This window comes from Monodelphis domestica, chromosome 3, assembly GCF_027887165.1.
Source record: "Monodelphis domestica isolate mMonDom1 chromosome 3, mMonDom1.pri, whole genome shotgun sequence".
Taxonomy (NCBI): Eukaryota; Metazoa; Chordata; class Mammalia; order Didelphimorphia; family Didelphidae; genus Monodelphis; species Monodelphis domestica.
In genome coordinates, this window is record NC_077229.1 from 451,641,082 (window position 1) to 451,658,679 (window position 17,598).

Below are 17,598 nucleotides of genomic sequence, written 5' to 3' on the forward strand. Positions count from 1 at the left end.
GTTAACTATATTATAATATGGGACAGATTAAATTCTCCAGAAATGTGCAGATGAAATAATCCAGAGAGTTTAGAAGAAGGAAACCCAGTCATTTTGGCAGACTCTGGAAAAACTTCATGAAAGAGATAGGTGATTCTTGAGAAGACCTTCCAAAGATGATTGGAAGAAGGTTCAGCATGCAGGCCTTAGAATCATAAAATTTTAGCATCGTCAGGGACATGAGAAGTAATCTAATTCCACTCTGAAACAAGTCATGAACCATATATCCAACATCTCTGACAAATGGTCATCTGGTACTCACTTGTACTCTTCCAGGGATGGGGAATTCACAACTCCTTGAGGTAACCTATTCTATTTTTCAGCAGCTTTAATGATGGAAGACTTAATTTTTCTGTTTTGGTGGGGATGGTAGTGGTGGTGGTGGTGATGGTGGAAGGATTTTGGACCTGTGATTTCATTGATGCACAAAATTCCTGAGGGGAGATACTTTTTACTAATGTGGAGAGCAACTGAATACTCTCCCCTCTTCATCTCTATCTTCTGGCTTCCTTTAAGGCTTAGTTAAAATCCTATCTTTTATAGGAAGCCCTTTCCAATTTCCCTTAATTCTAGAGCCTTGCCTCTGTTGAGTATTTCCAATTTTCCCTATCATTAGCTTGTTTTTACAAAGCTTGTATGTTGTCTCCCTTATTAAACTACTCCTTGAAAACAGGATTTTTAGATTTTTTTCTTTGTGTCTTTGTATCCTTAGGTCTTAGCAGAGTGCTTATCAGAGGAGGAAATTTGCTAATTTTTGTTGCCCGACTGTAATTTTTGTGTAGACTTAGATAGTTGCCTGAGGCTTTGAGAGATTAAATGATTTTCCTTGCCTCATAAAGTCATTATGTATCAGAGATGGTACATGGATCCAGCTCTTACAAATCTGAAGCCAGTTGTCTCTGAATTTTTTATTCATTGAGCTAGTTCTTCCTTCTTGGGTCAAAAAGGATGAATCTGGTACTAGTTTCACTTAAAACTCTTTTGGCTAGAGATAATATTTGACATTCATCTGCATAAAGGTGCTAGTTGATATTGAGTGTTTAATTCCCAGAATGGTGGTGGGGTAGAGGAAGTACTTAAAGAATAAAATGAATAGGGCAGCTGGGTAGCTCAGTGGATGGAGATCCAGGCCTAGAGATGGGAGGTCCTAGGTTCAAATCTGGCCTTATACATTTCCTAGCTGTGTGATCCTGGGCAAGGCACTTAACTCCTATTTGCCTAGCCCTTATTGCTCCTCTGCTTTGAAGCCAATATATAGGATTGATTCTAAAATGGAAGGTAAGGGTTTAAAAAGAAAAAGAATAAAATTTTAAAAAGCTGAGAATAAAACATTAATGAAAACTTACAGAGCCCTGGAGAAGATAAAATGGAAGGTGGAGAGAGAAAAACATTGAGAGATGACAAAAGAGCAGTTTGACAATGATTACAAAAAACATTTTGGGATTTGTAGATCTTCTGTCGTCTGGTTCCACTGCCAGAGATTTTCAAGAAGGAAAGGTTCCAGATAAATGGGCTTAAAGAAGTAGAAACAAAGTAGATGTTCATTAACTGAAGACTGACTAAACAAATTGTGGCACTTAAGTGAAATAGAATATTACTGCGCCATAAGAGATAATGACTTGTGAAGACCTCAGAGGAGCATAGGAAAATTTGTTTAAATTGATACAGTGTGAAGTAAGCATAACCAGGAAAATGATATACACAATGACTACAATAATGGAAATGGAAAGAACAAAAATTTCTAACCAGAATTAGTGCTTTGTCATTAGAATGCCCAAGGCCAGTGGTTCTGAAAAAGATAGATGGCCATGCTATACTGTTCCTTCTTTGAATTGTGGAATTCTTGGTGAGGAATGCTACTATACTCTAAGACTGAATTGCTAAATTGACTAAAACTAAACTGAGCAGCTTTCCCCTCCTCTCTTCTTTGTTGTAAGGAATGACTTATTGATGTGGGAGGAATGAAGAGAATGTGTATTTGGAAATGAAGGTGATGCTAAAATATCCTTTAAAAATTATTTTATGTTAAATATTTATGTTAAATATTTGAGAATCAGAAAAGGCTATTGGATTTGGCTCTTTAGGATGTCACTGGTGACCTTTGAGCAGTTTCCCTAGGAGTTATGCTTGTAATGGGTTCGGTGTATGGGTCAGGCAGTGGAAGCAGTGATGTAGCTTGTTCTTTCTAGAACTTTGGCAGTGAATAGAAGGAGAGAGTGAAGGCTTAAGGGGGCAGAAGGGTCATAGAAACATAATTTTAAGTTAGCAATTTAAGCATATTTGTAGGTTAAAGGGCCAATTGAGAGGGGAGTGGTTGATGGAACAAGATTCTGGTGAATAGAATTAAAAGCATTGACTCCTTGATAAAGAATAGGGAACATTTCTCCCTTTGACACGATAGGAAAGAAAAAAAAAGAGACTGAAAAGTTTTTAGGTCTGGAGGAGGAATGCTGAGGAAGCTCACAGCAGCTGTCCTTTTTCTCAATAAGGGGTGAGGTAATCCACTCTGATATGAGGGGGAAGGGTATACATATAGTTAAGGGATTGAGCAAAGAGACAAAGGTTTGGAAACATTGTGGAAGGAAATGTGAAAAGGAAACAAATTGGACAATAGGATTGCTGAGTTCCAGGGAGACTTGCCCAGGGTTAGATAAAATTCATTTGTTCTAGAAGCAGATAACACCAAAAAATATTCCTCAGGGAGCCCCTGTAAAACCAGAGTATTTTGGCCAGTGGAGAATTGGAACAAAGAAGGTGACTGGTGAATTTGATTATTGTTGGAAGCTAGCATTGTGGAAGAAAGGATGAAAATTCAAAAGAGTTGAATGACTCAAGTAGAAAAAAATACATTGAGGCTGTTGATTAGTTTAAAACTGGATAGAGAGAGAAGTTGAAGTAAAATACATTGTGATGAACTAGAAAAATGTGTATACAGATTCTCAACTTTCATGGGGTCATACAGTTTGGTTCTATTTGACCATTCTAATTTTTAAAGACTGAATTTCATCCCTGATTTTTTGATCATCCTTTTCCTTTTGATCTATTTTTCTTTGTAGGTCATTGTTTTTATCTTTTACTTTCTTTGCCTCATTTTCGAGCTGGTCAATTCTGGCTTTTAAAATATTATTTTCTTGTTTCTATTTTGCTTTCTAAGTTCTCTTCCCAATTTTCTTCAACCTCTCTTAATTGTTTTTTGAATTGTGTTTTGAGTTCTTCCAGAGCCTGAATCTAATTTGCAGGAGTTCCTGAGTTTTTGCTTGGTAATTCCATGGTCTCCCTCTATTCCATCCTTGTTCATTACCTGAATGGAAGCTGTCCATTGTAATTTCTTTTTTCTTTTTCTGTTGTTTACTCATATTGTTTCCTTCTTTCCCCCTTGATATTGGTTGTATTCTTTTTCTCTGTTTATTTGCTGGATCTATGAATTTGGGCTTTTCTTCCCTAAAGGAGCTTCTTCTTTGCTCTGCTGATAAACTGGATTAGGCTGATGGAGCTGACTTGTTGAATTAATGTGCTCTGAGGCCAGATCTTCCCCAGCTATAAGACTGAAGGTGAAAGTGAATGTGTGGAGGCTGAAGATAGTTGCCCTCAGTCCTCCTCTTTACTCCTTTCTGCCAGCCACCTCCCTGCCAGCTGCACAGTCAGAGCCCTGAGCTTCCTGTAGTGGTACCAAGGTACTCCACAGTTGCAGCCTTTGCCCTGGGATCCCAGTCAGCTGGAGTCCTACCTCTAGTTTGGGCTTTTCTGCCCTGTAGAGACTTCTTCTCTGCACTATTGATAAACTAGATTAAGCCAGTTGAACTGATCTATAGAGCTGAATGTACCCTGAGGCCAAAAGTTCCAGTGGCAGAAGCCCAAGATGAAGGTGTGGTGACTGAAGGCTGGGACCAAGTTGCCCTCTTCTCTGCTTCTTTCCTCCAGCTGCCTCCTTGCCAGCTGAGGTCAGAGCCCTGAGCTTTGCATAGTTGTGTTAGCAAGGCACTGTCCCAGTTGAAGCCCTCATCCTGAGATCCCACCTACTCCTGAGTCAGCACAGTAGGTGAGGTAGGGGCCTTGGGACCTTCCTTCTCTTCCTCAAACCCAAGAATTCAGCCTTCTCTGTACCTTTTGAGTTGAATCAAGCAAGAGGTCTTCTTGTAGGATTTGTTCTTCTCTCCCCCTTGAAGCGCTCTATTTTTGATGGGCGTGGAAGGGTTTTCAGAGAGGAATCGATTTTTGCTGCTTCTATGCTGTCAACTTGACTCTGTCGCCTTGAATTAGGTCATACAGTTAGGAGTTAGAAGAGTTTCCAGAGATGATACAGTCCATTGTTGTCATTTTACAGTTGAGGTAACTGAGGAGCAGAAAGGTTAAGTGATTCAAGGCCACACAATAGCAGATCAGAATCAGAACCTAGTTCTTCTGACATATAGAACTTAATTGTTTGATTTCATGTTGTGTTTTCTTACCTTTCTAAAAGTGTTGTATGGCACATATCTGCTCATTTTGCTTAATTTCAATTTAGATTGTTTGAAAATTTGAGAATTTTATAATCTAATAATTATAGCTTACATTTTGCTTTCCTTACAATATACCTATAAGATAGGAAGTGTGTCATTATATCTCCATTTTACAAACGAGGAAACAGAGCCAGCCTTCAAACCCATGTCTCTGATTCTAAGACCAGATGCCTTGGAAATATTGTATGGTTTGGGATCAGTGCATTGCATCCTTAATTATGATGACACACAAAAGGATATTGCCATAATCATTAGGAGAATTCTTGGCTTAGCTATAATTTGTACTTCTTTCTTTATTTTTTTTCCCTTAGGTAAAAAAGCTCCGATTTTGTTTACAAAAGATATGATTGAATCAATGAAAGAAGGTTCAGTTGTTGTGGATTTAGCAGCTGAAGCAGGAGGAAACTTTGAAACTACTAAGCCTGGAGAACTTTATATCCATAAGGTATTGTTACAACAGTAATGGCTACAGTAATCATGTGTTTTGCTAATGAAGTGTGCCTAGGAAACAAATTGTTGCTTATAGAGAATATTTCAATACAACCAATATTTTTTTATTTTATTTTATTTGTTTATTTTTAATTTATCTTTAAAACCCTTTCCTTCTGTCTTGGAATCAATACTGTGCATTGGCTCAAGGCGGAAGAGTGGTAAGGGCTAGGCAATGGGGGTCAAGTGACTTGTCCAGGGTCACACAGTTGGGAAGTGTCTGAGGCCAGATTTGAACCTAGGACCTCTGTCTCTAGTCCTGGCTCTCAATCCACTGAGCTACCCAGCTGCTCCTACAACCAATATTTTTTTTTAACATTATTTTATTTGGTCATTTCCGAGCATTATTCATTGGAGACAAAGATCATTTTCTCCCCCCACACCCCAACTATCCAATAGCTGACATGCGATTCCACTGGGTATCACATGTGTTCTTGATTCAAACCCATTTCCATGTTGTTGATATTTGCATTAGAGTGTTCGTTTAGAGTCTCTCCTCTGTCATGTCCCCTCAACTGCTGTAGTCAGGCAGTTGCTTTTCCTCGGTGTTTTTACTTCCACAGTTTGTCCTCTGCTTGTGGATAGTGTTTTTCTTCTAGATCCCTGCAGATTGTTCAGGGACATTACACCGCCCCTAATGGAGAAGTCCATCACCTTCGATTGTACCACAATGTATCAGTCTCTGTGTACAATGTTCTCCTGGTTCTGCTCCTCTCGCTCTGCATCACTTCCTGGAGGTTGTTCCAGCCTCCATGGAATTCCTCCACTTTGTTATTCCTTTTAGCACAATAGTATTCCATCACCAACATATACCACAATTTATTCAGCAATTCCCCAATTGAAGGGCATCCCCTCATTTTCCAATTTTTGGCCACCACAAAGAGCGCAGCTATGAATATTCTTTTTTTTTTAATTTTTTTTTAACTTTTAATTTTTATTTGGTCATTTCCAAACATTATTCATTGGAAACAAAGATCATTTTTTTTTCTTCCCTCCCCCCCTCCCACCACCTCTCCCATAGCCCACACACGATTTCACTGGGTATCACATGTGTTCTTGATTCAAACCCATTTTCTATGAATATTCTTGTACAAGTCTTTTTCCTTATTATCTCTTTGGGGTACAAGCCCAGCACAACCAATATTTTTAAAGCATTTTTATATACTTAATAATTATTATTAGGGATTCAAAAGAAAAATAATGAAACCACTTCTGCCCTCAAGAAGGTTTCATCAGACTTGGGTTTTTGTTGTATGGGGTTAGGAGATTTAATGGGAGAGAAGAGGTCTAGGAACACATATATAAAGATAAATGAATACAAAATATGAACAAAGTAATTTGCAACATGGCAGGGTGGGTAGGTAGAGGCTTAGTAAACTCAGTGGTCTGTACTATTTAGTTGGCTCATAGATGAAACTGCCATCTTTATTTTATGATTAGAAAACTGAGGCCTAGGAGGGTTTTATCTTAAAATAAATTAATAAAAAGTACTGATATGTCATGTATATAGATGAAATTATAGATATATTTGAAAATATTTAAACATTGGAATTAGCTATAATTATAAATTATCAGTAGACTGTAAGCTCCTCAAGGGCAGAGACTTTGGCAAGTGTGTGGCACACAATAGGAGCTTAATAAATGCTTATATTGACTTAATGAACTTAGAATTCTGTGTTTTAAAATGTAGTACTAAACTTCATTAACTCTTCATTTATCTAGGGAATTACTCACATAGGATACACAGACCTTCCTAGTCGAATGGCTACCCAGGCCAGTTCACTGTATTCGAACAATATTATCAAACTTCTGAAGGCAATTAGTCCTGATAAAGATAATTTCCATTTTGAGGTGAAGGATGACTTTGATTTTGGCACAATGGGTCATGTCATTAGGGGGACCGTGGTAATGAAGGTAAGCAAGACCTTAAGTCCTTCTTATGTCATGTGGATTCTCTTTTATCTATTTCTGTTAGTCAGAATATTGCTTTGGGGTTCTGTGGGTGTGTTTTAACAAAACACTGATGTGTTGGTGTGTGTATTTGTAGGATGTGTGTATAAGAGAAATAACTTTTTAGCAAAACAAAAAAAAATGACCCAGCATCATGACCAAAATTTTACTCTAAACATTTTCATCTTTCTGATACTTATTTAATTTTAAAATCTGAACTCTTTTCTAAATTCCATTAGGATGGCAAGAACATTTTCCCAGCACCAACACCAAAAAATATTCCTCAGGGAGCCCCTGTAAAACCAAAGACAGTAGCTGAGCTTGAAGCTGAGAAAGCAGCTACTCTTACCCCATTCCACAAGACCATGACCACAGCAACTGCATATACAGCAGGTGAGGGATTTGCACACTTCCCTCTTTTACTCCTTTCACTCATATTTCTCTCCCCACATCGGGGTTGTTTAATCTGATTTTTATAGGTAATATGTTAAGTAGAAAAATTATAAACCTTAGGTTCTTTGTTAGATTTCACTGGCAAATGGGCCTTTTTGTAATGATGTTCTCTTAGAGCAGGAATTCTTAACCTAGGACTCATGTACTTAAAAAAAATGTTGATATATTTTAGTATAACCAGTTTCCTTTGTCATCCAGTGTATTTTATGCATTGAAAAACATGATTTTGAAAATGATTAAGATTCTTTCCTTTAGAGAAAAGAAATTGTTAAGTAATTCACAAGAGTGAAATAGTTAAAAAGTTTTAGTTTCTGTTGAAGTTGCAGAATGATACGTGTATGAAAATGTTAATGAATGTATGAAGATAAATCACTTATTTCCTTTTTTTTTGATGGGCTTAAAACCAACCAAGTATTATTATCTACAGAATTGGGTAACACTGGGGAGTCCAGGTGTTTGTCTTGAAGAATAAGAACTGGGATACAGGTATAGCTATCATGTATTTAACATTCTATTAGCCTAGTTGAGGACCTTTTAATTCTTGTCTTACTTTATAACTTACTAGTAATTATTTGTTTCTAACTAATTTAATTATAGCTTTAAGATAGTAATATCCATTGACCTTGATTTCAATTATTCTCCTTGGAATTTTTAATCTAGAGATTGATTGTAAATAGATGGTTAGTTCTTTGTTCAGAATATTCCCTTTTAATTTAGTTAGATCTATGCCTGATCACAAGGAGAAGCATAATGATTAACAATTAATAGGCAGATCTAACTTTTGTGTTCTTAGTTGTCTCAAACTTCCCTGGTAAACCCTGTTTTTTTTTGTTTGTTTGTTATTTTAACAAGCTAAATAAAGTACTCTTTTTTTTTTTTTACAAAGGCATAAGTCTCAGCTTTATGGCTGTAGTAACATAGGCCCTATGATGGGTGGATTATCACCAGCATTTATTATTTCATTTCAATATTCTTGCTAATTTGTTGTTTTTTGTTCATTTAGCTTTAATGCCAGTTTGTCTATGCAGTGAAGCATCTCATCCAAAGCCTTTTGAAATTATGAAAATGCAGGCTATTGACTTCTTCTTCTAGACTTCATTTATATCTTCTTTGAGTCATGATGATTGTGGTTAAATAAACATAAAAGTGGTGATTTCCAGCTTTAGAAAGGAAGGCATTTATTGAATTTCCTTTGCCTTATGAACTAGTCTATATAGTATTCTCATTTGCATGCTCTAGTGGATTTAAGTAATTGATAAAAGCTAACTAATAGCATTTTTCAAAATGGGGAACTTAAAAAAATTTTATCTTTTAGTTAACCCCGGCATGAGAGGAATCCTATTTTTTCTTAGTTTCCCTTTTATAAATAATAACATTGAAAGTAGTACATTGATGTACCTTATATACATCACTTCATTTGATCCTTATATTAAGTTTATGAAGGATATGGCACAGAAATTAATTAGCATTTCCATTTTACAGATGAAGGGACCTAAGGATCAGTAGGATTATGGGGCTTGCTCAAGGCCATACAACCAATAGAGCTGGGAAGCAAAGGAAAATCTTCTGAGTTCAAGTCCAGTGGGATTTCCCTTGTACTATATTGATTTTTTGTTAAATATCTTGACATGATCTCTATCCATCTCTCTTTTTAATGTGCTTTTTCTTTTGTTCTTTGAAAAAGATCATAGAAGCATCCTAGTAGAACCTCTTGTAAAGACCTACCTGAGAGGAAAATATTGTAAGGGATACACTAGTTCAGTAATTAGAAAACTTTTAAAATGTTACTTCATTTGAATGAAACATGAATACCTTAAAAAAAGTCTTGACTGACTTACAGAATTTAGGTACTGCTTATTCATTAGCCCAGTTATCCTGCAAGTAGTTAAGTAGCCAGGCATTTTGAAATATAGTTTGTCAGTGGGAATAGTACAAGAAAATTAAACTATGTATCTGCCTCTTTATAGAATAGTAGATTTAGCATTGGAAGGAATCTAAGAGGTTATTGAAAGTAGCTCTCTCATAAGATCATAGGTTAAGAGCCTTCATTTTACAGATGAGACACCTGAGGTCAAGAGAAACTAAATGATTCCTCCAGGGTCACACAGCCATTATATAACAGAGCTGGGATTGTATTGCAGGCCTTTGAATGAGAACTTAGCTAAATGCCCCAGTTACTTCATCTGTAGAATGACATTTCACCCCAAGAAGATTGAGTTCACTTGCTATCATCCCTAACCGCCCCCATACTTATCACTGGGTAACCCCATTCTTGTATAGAGGAATAGCCACACAGATGTTTGTTATTAAGGAAGGCGATAATTAAAGATGTATGTTCAGAACTGACTGTATTCTTCTGCACATTCTTAATTTAATTTGTGTTTTTTTTTCTTTTTAAAATCACATTTGCTGACTTTGGTGCTGAAGCTGGTGCTCATGGCTCTGGCCAGCAGAACAATCCAGATTCAGGAGCAATTGCAACACTTTGGCTCCCTGGGCTGGTGGACACCATATGTTTTAGGGAGGTGCCGGAGTGAATGAAATCCTTCCTACTCTTTTCAAACCTCCCTCTTTCCTTCAGCCAAATTTTAGAGTGGCATAAATTTGGCTTTGTAAGAGCTATATCTTGGCCAAATTGAAAAATGCCGTGGTCTGTTGTATACAGGTCTGTGATTTAGGGAATAAGAAGGTTTTGTGTAATAGCTAGATGATCTCGTCTATGTTTGATTATAATAAATAAGGAATTGTCAAAGGGAGAGGGAGAGAGAATCAGGGCAAAATGTATAAGTTATTGCTAAAGTGATTCATAAAATTTACAAATTTTGAAATTTTCTTTTTTTCAAAATTGTTAAGGAACTAGGTTTTGATCACGTTCCCCCCTTTTAAAAAAGATTAAATTCGTTATTTTGTTTTATTGATGGTATTTATTCTTACTTCTCAGTCATTTCCAAGTATTCTCCATTTCCCTGCTTTGCTTTCTCATGTAGCAAAGAAAAAAGCAAATAAGCAGAACTGACCAACACTTCAAGCCCGTGATATTTTGGTATCCCACCTTTTCATTGAAAGGAGAGAACTATAGTCATCATCTTTCCTCTCATTGGCCTCCTGTCATTAACTGTGAAACTTCACCTTAAATCATTAAAAAAAATATGCTTACCATTTTCTGTCAGAAGAAATAAATAGTCTTTGAAAGCATCGACTATTTGACATATTTTCTTTACTGTGGTCTTTTACATGTGTTAAAACAGATTTTTAATAACATTTTCTAATGTTGTCTTTCTTTAGGTCTAACTAGTATGCTTGGTTTGGGCATTATAGCCCCCAATGCAGCCTTTTCTCAGATGGTGACCACTTTTGGATTAGCTGGCATTGTGGGCTACCACACAGTGTGGGGTGTCACTCCTGCTCTCCACTCACCACTGATGTCTGTGACTAACGCTATCTCAGGTATAGAACTCTTAGTCTAAATTTTCCTCCAGGTTAAGATTGTCATAATTTTTTTGTTATATCAGTCCAACAATAATTGTGCTTTAAGCAGTATCATGCTTTTAAAAAATTGTTTTATTTAAAAAATTCTCTCAGAAGATCTTGGTATGTGTTATCAATTGATTATTTCTATTTCCAGGTAGAAATAAACTACCATTTTCTGGATTTGGTGAATTGAACTATTTTAAAAGTTTTGTTCTGGTGTTTGTGCTGAACTACTTTGCAGAAACTGAAAATATCTAGAGATCTATTGATACCTAACCTAATTAGCATTAAATATTTCTCACTGTGAGTCAGGCACAGTTTTGGGCACTAGAGGTATTTTGTTTTAAACCCTGGTCTTCTGTCTTAGATTCAGTACTAAGCATTGGATCCAAGGCAGAAGAGTGGTAAAGGCTAGGCAATTGGGGATTAAATGACTTTTCCTGGGTCACACAGCAAGGAACTGACCTCCTCTCTCTAGGCCTGGCTCTTTATCCACTGAGCAACTTACTGCCCCTAGTGATATTATGATATGAATCAAATCACCCCTGCCATCAAGGACTTTCCATTCTTTTGGGGTGTAAAGATTAAAATTTAGTGGAGATGGGGAGACTGAGGCAGGTAGAAATTAGTTTCTCTCTGCATCTTTACAGGGGGAGGGTATAGATATGTTGATTTACTTAAAACTACATTTAAAATCAAAATAGGATCAAGTATAAAAATCAAAATGAATAATAGGTGACTCATGGGGCAGTGGGCACCATTTCTTATTATCCCCTGAACCCAAGAATCTTGTTGCTGTTGTTGTTTATTTGTTTCAGTAGTGGTTGACTCTTTGTGACCCAACTTGGGGTTTTTTCTTGGCAAAGATGCTGAAGTGGTTTGCCATTTCCTTCTGCTGGTGCAGATCTAACTGTGCTAAGCTTGAACCCAGGTGTTGATTCCCAGACAAGGGCATTTTTTACAGTATACCAGCCTGATCCTGGGAGAACCTTAAATCGTTATTTATATGATTTTTATGAAATAGTAATTAGTTTTGTTGCCTTTTTAAAAAATGGAGCGTTTTTTTTTTATCTGCTACACAAGTGAAGTGAAAGAAGTACATTATTTTGCCTTGGGCAGTTTCTTTACTTGTCATTTACTCTCTTCTTTTTTCTTTCCTAGGTTTGACTGCAGTTGGAGGGTTGGCACTAATGGGAGGACACATATCTCCTTCCAATACTCCTCAGGGTCTCGCTGCGCTTGCTACTTTCATATCATCTGTCAACATTGCAGGTACCAAGACTGTTTTGTTGATAACATGGCACCTGGGAAACTCCAGCTTCCTTCTTCTTCTATTGTTATATCTAGAAAATAATTAAAATTTACAGTTCATGTTCTTTTTTTAAAAATGGAGATTGGAGAACTAATACAAATCAACATGAAGAGACTTGCTTGAGTACTGTCAGCTAGGCAGGAGTTTAATAGAGAATTAAAAAATTGTGTCTAAAGGTCATGAATACCTCATTTGAAAGGAATGTCATACTCATCTATTTTTTTCTCTTTATGGTTCTTGGAAGTTCCTGTTAAAAGAAAAAATAATTTCTTGCCATAGATAAAGTGGAAAATTGTTTTAGACATAGTTCTGAATTAAACTGGCTCAGGCATATCATTATAGTATCTATAGATCGGCTTAGGAATTTATCTGAAATTGTATTTATCACCCCATCAGTATCAGTGATTGTTCCTAAAAGTAGAAAGTTTAATATGACTTGGTGTTTTTCCCACTGTTTGATAGTGGAAGAGCTTTATGGTGCCATTGGAAAGAGTACTAAGTTTGGGGTCACAGGTTTGTTGTTCAGCCATTTTTCAGGCATGTCTGACCCTTCATGACCTCATTTGGTATTTTCTTGACAAAGATACTGGAGTGGCTTGCCATTTCCTTCTAGTTCATTTTATAGGTGATGAAACTAAGGCAAACAGGGTTAAATGACTTGCCAATGCCACACAACCAGTAAGCGAGACTGGATTTGAATACAGGTCTTCCTGACTCCAATAATTACAGGACTGATGTTCAGATGCTGAATTTGCTACTTCTATGAGCTTGGCCAGGTTATCAAACTTTTCTTGTGGGCCTCAATTCTTGTATGTAAACTGAGGAGGTTTTACCAGATAACCTAAAGGTCCTTCTAACTTTAGATCCATGATGCTATGAACTCTTGACACAGCATTCTTTTGATTGCTTTATCAGAATTAATTATATTATTGTTTAATAAGCAGAACAGCAAGTTAGAAATAGATTATGACATTTGAGCTTTTGCATTCCCGTTCTATTTGAAATGCTATTATTTTTAGTCATGTGGAAATAATTGGTTCTATACTTTGCATAGCATTTTTTTTCTAATTTAACTTGACTCCTATACAATGCTTCATTATATTTTATAGTTATAAAATGTCTAAAATGACTCATAGGTGTAAAGGAAAGAAATAAAATAGGAACACTGCGGAACCTATTTAATCAGTTATCTTCTTCAATGAAACCCTTTCTTTTTTAATTTTCAAATTTCATTTACTTTGATTAGGTGGTTTCCTGGTGACCCAGAGGATGCTGGACATGTTCAAACGTCCTACTGACCCCCCTGAATACAATTACTTGTATCTGCTTCCAGGTGGTACCTTTGTTGGGGGTTATTTAGCTTCACTTTACAGTGGCTATGATATTGAACAGGTAAGGTTCTAGCTGACTTTTTCAGCAATATAAATTTTTTTCCTTCCCAGTTAAACTTTCCATTTGGGAATACGCTATCTTCTATGGAACCAATCAGAGCAAAAAAGCCAGAGGCATTTTTGTAGTAGATAGAGCAATGGGGCTAAAAGTCAGGGAATTGTTCTTGGCCCTGCTATTAATTAGTTGTGCAACAGGGGTAAGCCACTTAATTTTTCTTGGCCAAAACTTTCCTGTTTGTAAATGGAGCATGATAGTATCATTCTGCCAATCCAACTTACCTACTTCCCAGGATTATTGTGACAGAAGAGAATTGTTGTTTTACATGCAAGTTCTTTTACAAGTGTATATTTATTATTTTCTAAATGCCAAACATTTGACTTAAAATTATCTTTTCTTTTCTCTACCAATCCAGTTCCTTTTAAACCTTCACCATTTAATTTGATGATCATTTATTATGTGCCATGTATATATGCATGATATTTTCCTTGCTACTTTTGTGGCTAAAAAGATAATCATTATCTAGCATTTACAAAGTGTTTTGCAAGTCTTATTTCACTTGATTTTCACAACAAACCTGAGAGGTAGGTACTATTATTACTTTCATTTTGCAGACGAGGAAATTCAGAACCAGGGAGGTTATGTGTTTTACTCAAAGTCACCTTGGTTCTTTCTCACTCTAAATCTGGTATTCTGTCCTCTGTAACACCTAGCTTATGTTGGACTACCAATTTCCATTTTAAAGTATGTAGTTTTTTTTTTAAAGTTAGTCTCATAAATAAAGTGACATACTGCGAATAGATTTGAATGAAACCTTTAAATCTAGTCTTACTCTTCCATCCCTTCTTCACAAATCTTATATGTACCTATTTCTGTAGATAAAGTTTTCTCCTAAAGAATGTAAGCTTCTGAAATTTTATGTAATATTCTATGTCAGATTTTTTTGATGTATTAATTACTTTTGCAGATTTTTCTCTCTTTTACAAAAGTCTCTTTGCTATTGGGATAGCTCTATAAGAAGAGAGAAGGGAAGGGATTCAAGAGGAATCAAGGCAATCTAAAAACAAAAGACAGAAGTAAAAATATTTTTAAAAAGAATGTAATCTCCCTGGTGGTGGGGACAACTTTTGCATTCTGGTTTTGTTTGTTAAAAACCTTTTAAATTTGATATAATCCATTTTATATCCTGTAATGTTCTCTGTCTTTTGCTTGGTCATAAATTCTTTCTTTATCCATAGATCTGACAGATGAAATATTCCATATCATGTTCTTTTTAAAAATAGTTTTTTATTTTAATTAACTTATTAATCTGTCCCTTCTTTCCCCTTCCCTCCACTTTGAATGATTAAAAAAAGAATACAAAGATAAAACCTGGAAAAACAATGTCCACATTAGCCATATTTGGAAATGTTTCTTTCTTTATGCTACATTCATCACCTCTCTATCAGGAGATGAATGCTGTGTTTCATCTTCATTTTTGGGGGGACTCATAGCTCATCATTGTGTTGATCAGAGTTGCAAAGTCTTTTAAAGTTATTTTTTTCCATAATGCTTTATCATTGTATAAATTCTTTTAGTTATACTCACTTCACTTTGCATTAATTTGCAAATTCATAAGTGGCTCATTTCATCACTTTTACCATGATAATAGTTTTTTATATTCATATACCAGAATTTGTTTAGCTATTCTTAGCTATTTCTCCTTAGCTATATCTCCTATTATAGGATTTTCTTCTTAGTTTTCCAATTTTGGCTATCATCACAATAGCTGCTATAAGTATTTTTATTCCTAGGAATCCTTGTACCATCATGTCCTTACCAGAATTTCCCTTTTCTCTTTGTATTGCCATGTCCACATTAAGAATAGCACTATGCCATAGTCCTTTAATCCTTTTTGGTCTGTGCTGACTAGCTCTCAGAAAATAGGCTATTGCATTTCTTCCCAAGGAAAATAGTGAACCATTTTTTTTACTAGATTATCTGATTATTAGACTTTCTTTATGCCAATTCTTCTAGCATTTGCTCTTCTCTCCCTCCCTCTAACATCCATACCTGCTACCTAAGGAGCTCTGAGGTGATATTTTCAGGTGCTCTTGAAGTGTTTATTATGTTATTTGTATCTTTGTATGTAGCACTTCACTCAAAAAATTTTCCCCTCCATGCTTAGTATACATACCCTAGATCATAGGTATATGTCACATATTTGTGTAATAAAATAAATTTAAATACACAATTTTTGAGGAAAGTTAAACTGAAGGATTTGCACCCCTCTCTTCAGTAGCAGCAAGGTGACACAGTGGATAAAGTGCTGCAGAGTCTAGAGTGAGGAAGACTTGAATTCAAATTTGGCTTCAGATACTATCTGTGTGACCCTAGATGAGTCACTTAAACTATCAAAATGGCATCTTCCTCCCGGGATTATTGTGAGGATCAAATGAGAGGTTTGTAAAATGCTTAATGTGGCACATAGGAAAATACTTAATAAATGTTTATTTCTTCTCTCTTCCTTTTTTCTTTCCTTCTCTCTCGACTTCCTTCCCTTCCTATAATAACAAATAGGACAGATTTTTTAAAAATCAGGAGAAAAAAATGTCTTGGAGTCCTTTCTCTCTCATTAATTGTGGTTAAGATCAAAATCTGGCCTTGGAGACTCATGAATTCTCAAGAGTAATTCTCTTTTTTTGTAATAAATGGAAAGTTCTGATAATATAATCTTTTTCTCCCTCTTTTAAAAGATGATATATCTGGGCTCAGGCCTATGTTGTGTTGGTGCCCTGGCTGGTCTTTCCACACAAGGAACTGCTCGTCTTGGGAATGCCTTGGGCATGATTGGTGTTGCTGGAGGTTTGGCAGCTACTCTGGGAAGTCTTAATCCAAATCCAGAATTGTTAGCTCAGATGTCTGGGGCAATGACTCTGGGTGGAACCATTGGTAAGCAGTGGGATGTAAAAACTGGAGAGATTACAATCTTTAGAATGAGCCACTAAAGAGCATTTTTTTTTAAACATGTTATACTTAGGTTGAGAGATACTAGATGTGAGTGTTGATGCTTTAGTTCGTTAAGGGACTTTTTCAGAAGTCTACATAATCAAGAGTTTTTAGATTTTTCCTTTATTAGGAAGCTATGAATCAGGAGTTGGTAGATTTTGCTTTTATTAAGAAGCCTATAATAGCCACATCCCAAAGTCTCACGATTAGACTTCTGAAGGCACATTCTTTCCCTGCCCATGCTACTGTTTGACTATCCTGGGAGGATGTCTAAGATTGTTGGCCTAGAAAGGTCCCAGGGCAAATGAGCTTCTTTAGTCGCCCCTAGAGTCTGTAAAAATAAGGCAAAGTACTTAGAGGCTGTGGTGATCTAGAGGTTACACCTGTACGCTGTCAAGCAAAATGTAGGTTCCTACTTTCCTCTGCTAATTATCTGGTAATAGACTAGAATACCACAGCATTTGTTTAATCTTTCCAGGCTTAGATCTTATTCTCCTGCAAAAATGCAGTCAGGATGAAAACCAACCTCTATAAGTTGGCAGTGGTTTTGCAGTGCTAGTTTAATGTATTTGTTTCTGTGTAATCATTTAAAAAATTTTTGATATTTATCAAAGACCTTGAGCTTTTTTGGCAGGACAACCTGTTGTTTTATCTTTATCATTGGTTGTGCTACTTTACTGGGGATTACATATCTATTTTTGTCACAGGCCTGTTTTTGGCGCCTGTGTGTGGGATAGTCATAAGCCCATAAATGAAAGGAATGGTGTTTAAATAGGCAGTCACATGGCACAGGCCTTCTACGGATCCAGTGTGGAAATTTGATTATCATGAGCTCCAATAATATCCTAACTGCCTGTGCTGTACTGTACCAGTAGATATTCTGTCCCACTAATTTGCCTGTTCTAGCTGTGAATTTTTTCCCAGAATACTAAGGTTGGTCTCCTCCCTATCATCCCCAGCCTGGAAACTGGGGTCCCTTTAGACTCCATCTGGCTGCTTTGTGGGTGG

At 36.2% G+C, this 17,598-nt stretch overlaps 1 protein-coding gene across 3 annotated transcripts in view; it reads left to right on the plus strand.

Moving 5' to 3' along the window:
* The window catches only part of NNT (nicotinamide nucleotide transhydrogenase), a 108,449-nt gene that overhangs the window by 44,225 nt on the left and 46,626 nt on the right, over window positions 1-17,598 (plus strand). For all 3 annotated transcript variants that reach the window (XM_056824590.1, XM_007487387.3, XM_001364074.5), the window contains exons 8-14: window positions 4,850-4,983; window positions 6,750-6,941; window positions 7,217-7,370; window positions 10,716-10,877; window positions 12,063-12,173; window positions 13,460-13,605; window positions 16,338-16,533. In XM_056824590.1, coding sequence (XP_056680568.1) covers window positions 4,850-4,983; window positions 6,750-6,941; window positions 7,217-7,370; window positions 10,716-10,877; window positions 12,063-12,173; window positions 13,460-13,605; window positions 16,338-16,533 — 1,095 coding nt within the window. The remainder of the gene's footprint in view (window positions 1-4,849; window positions 4,984-6,749; window positions 6,942-7,216; window positions 7,371-10,715; window positions 10,878-12,062; window positions 12,174-13,459; window positions 13,606-16,337; window positions 16,534-17,598) is intronic.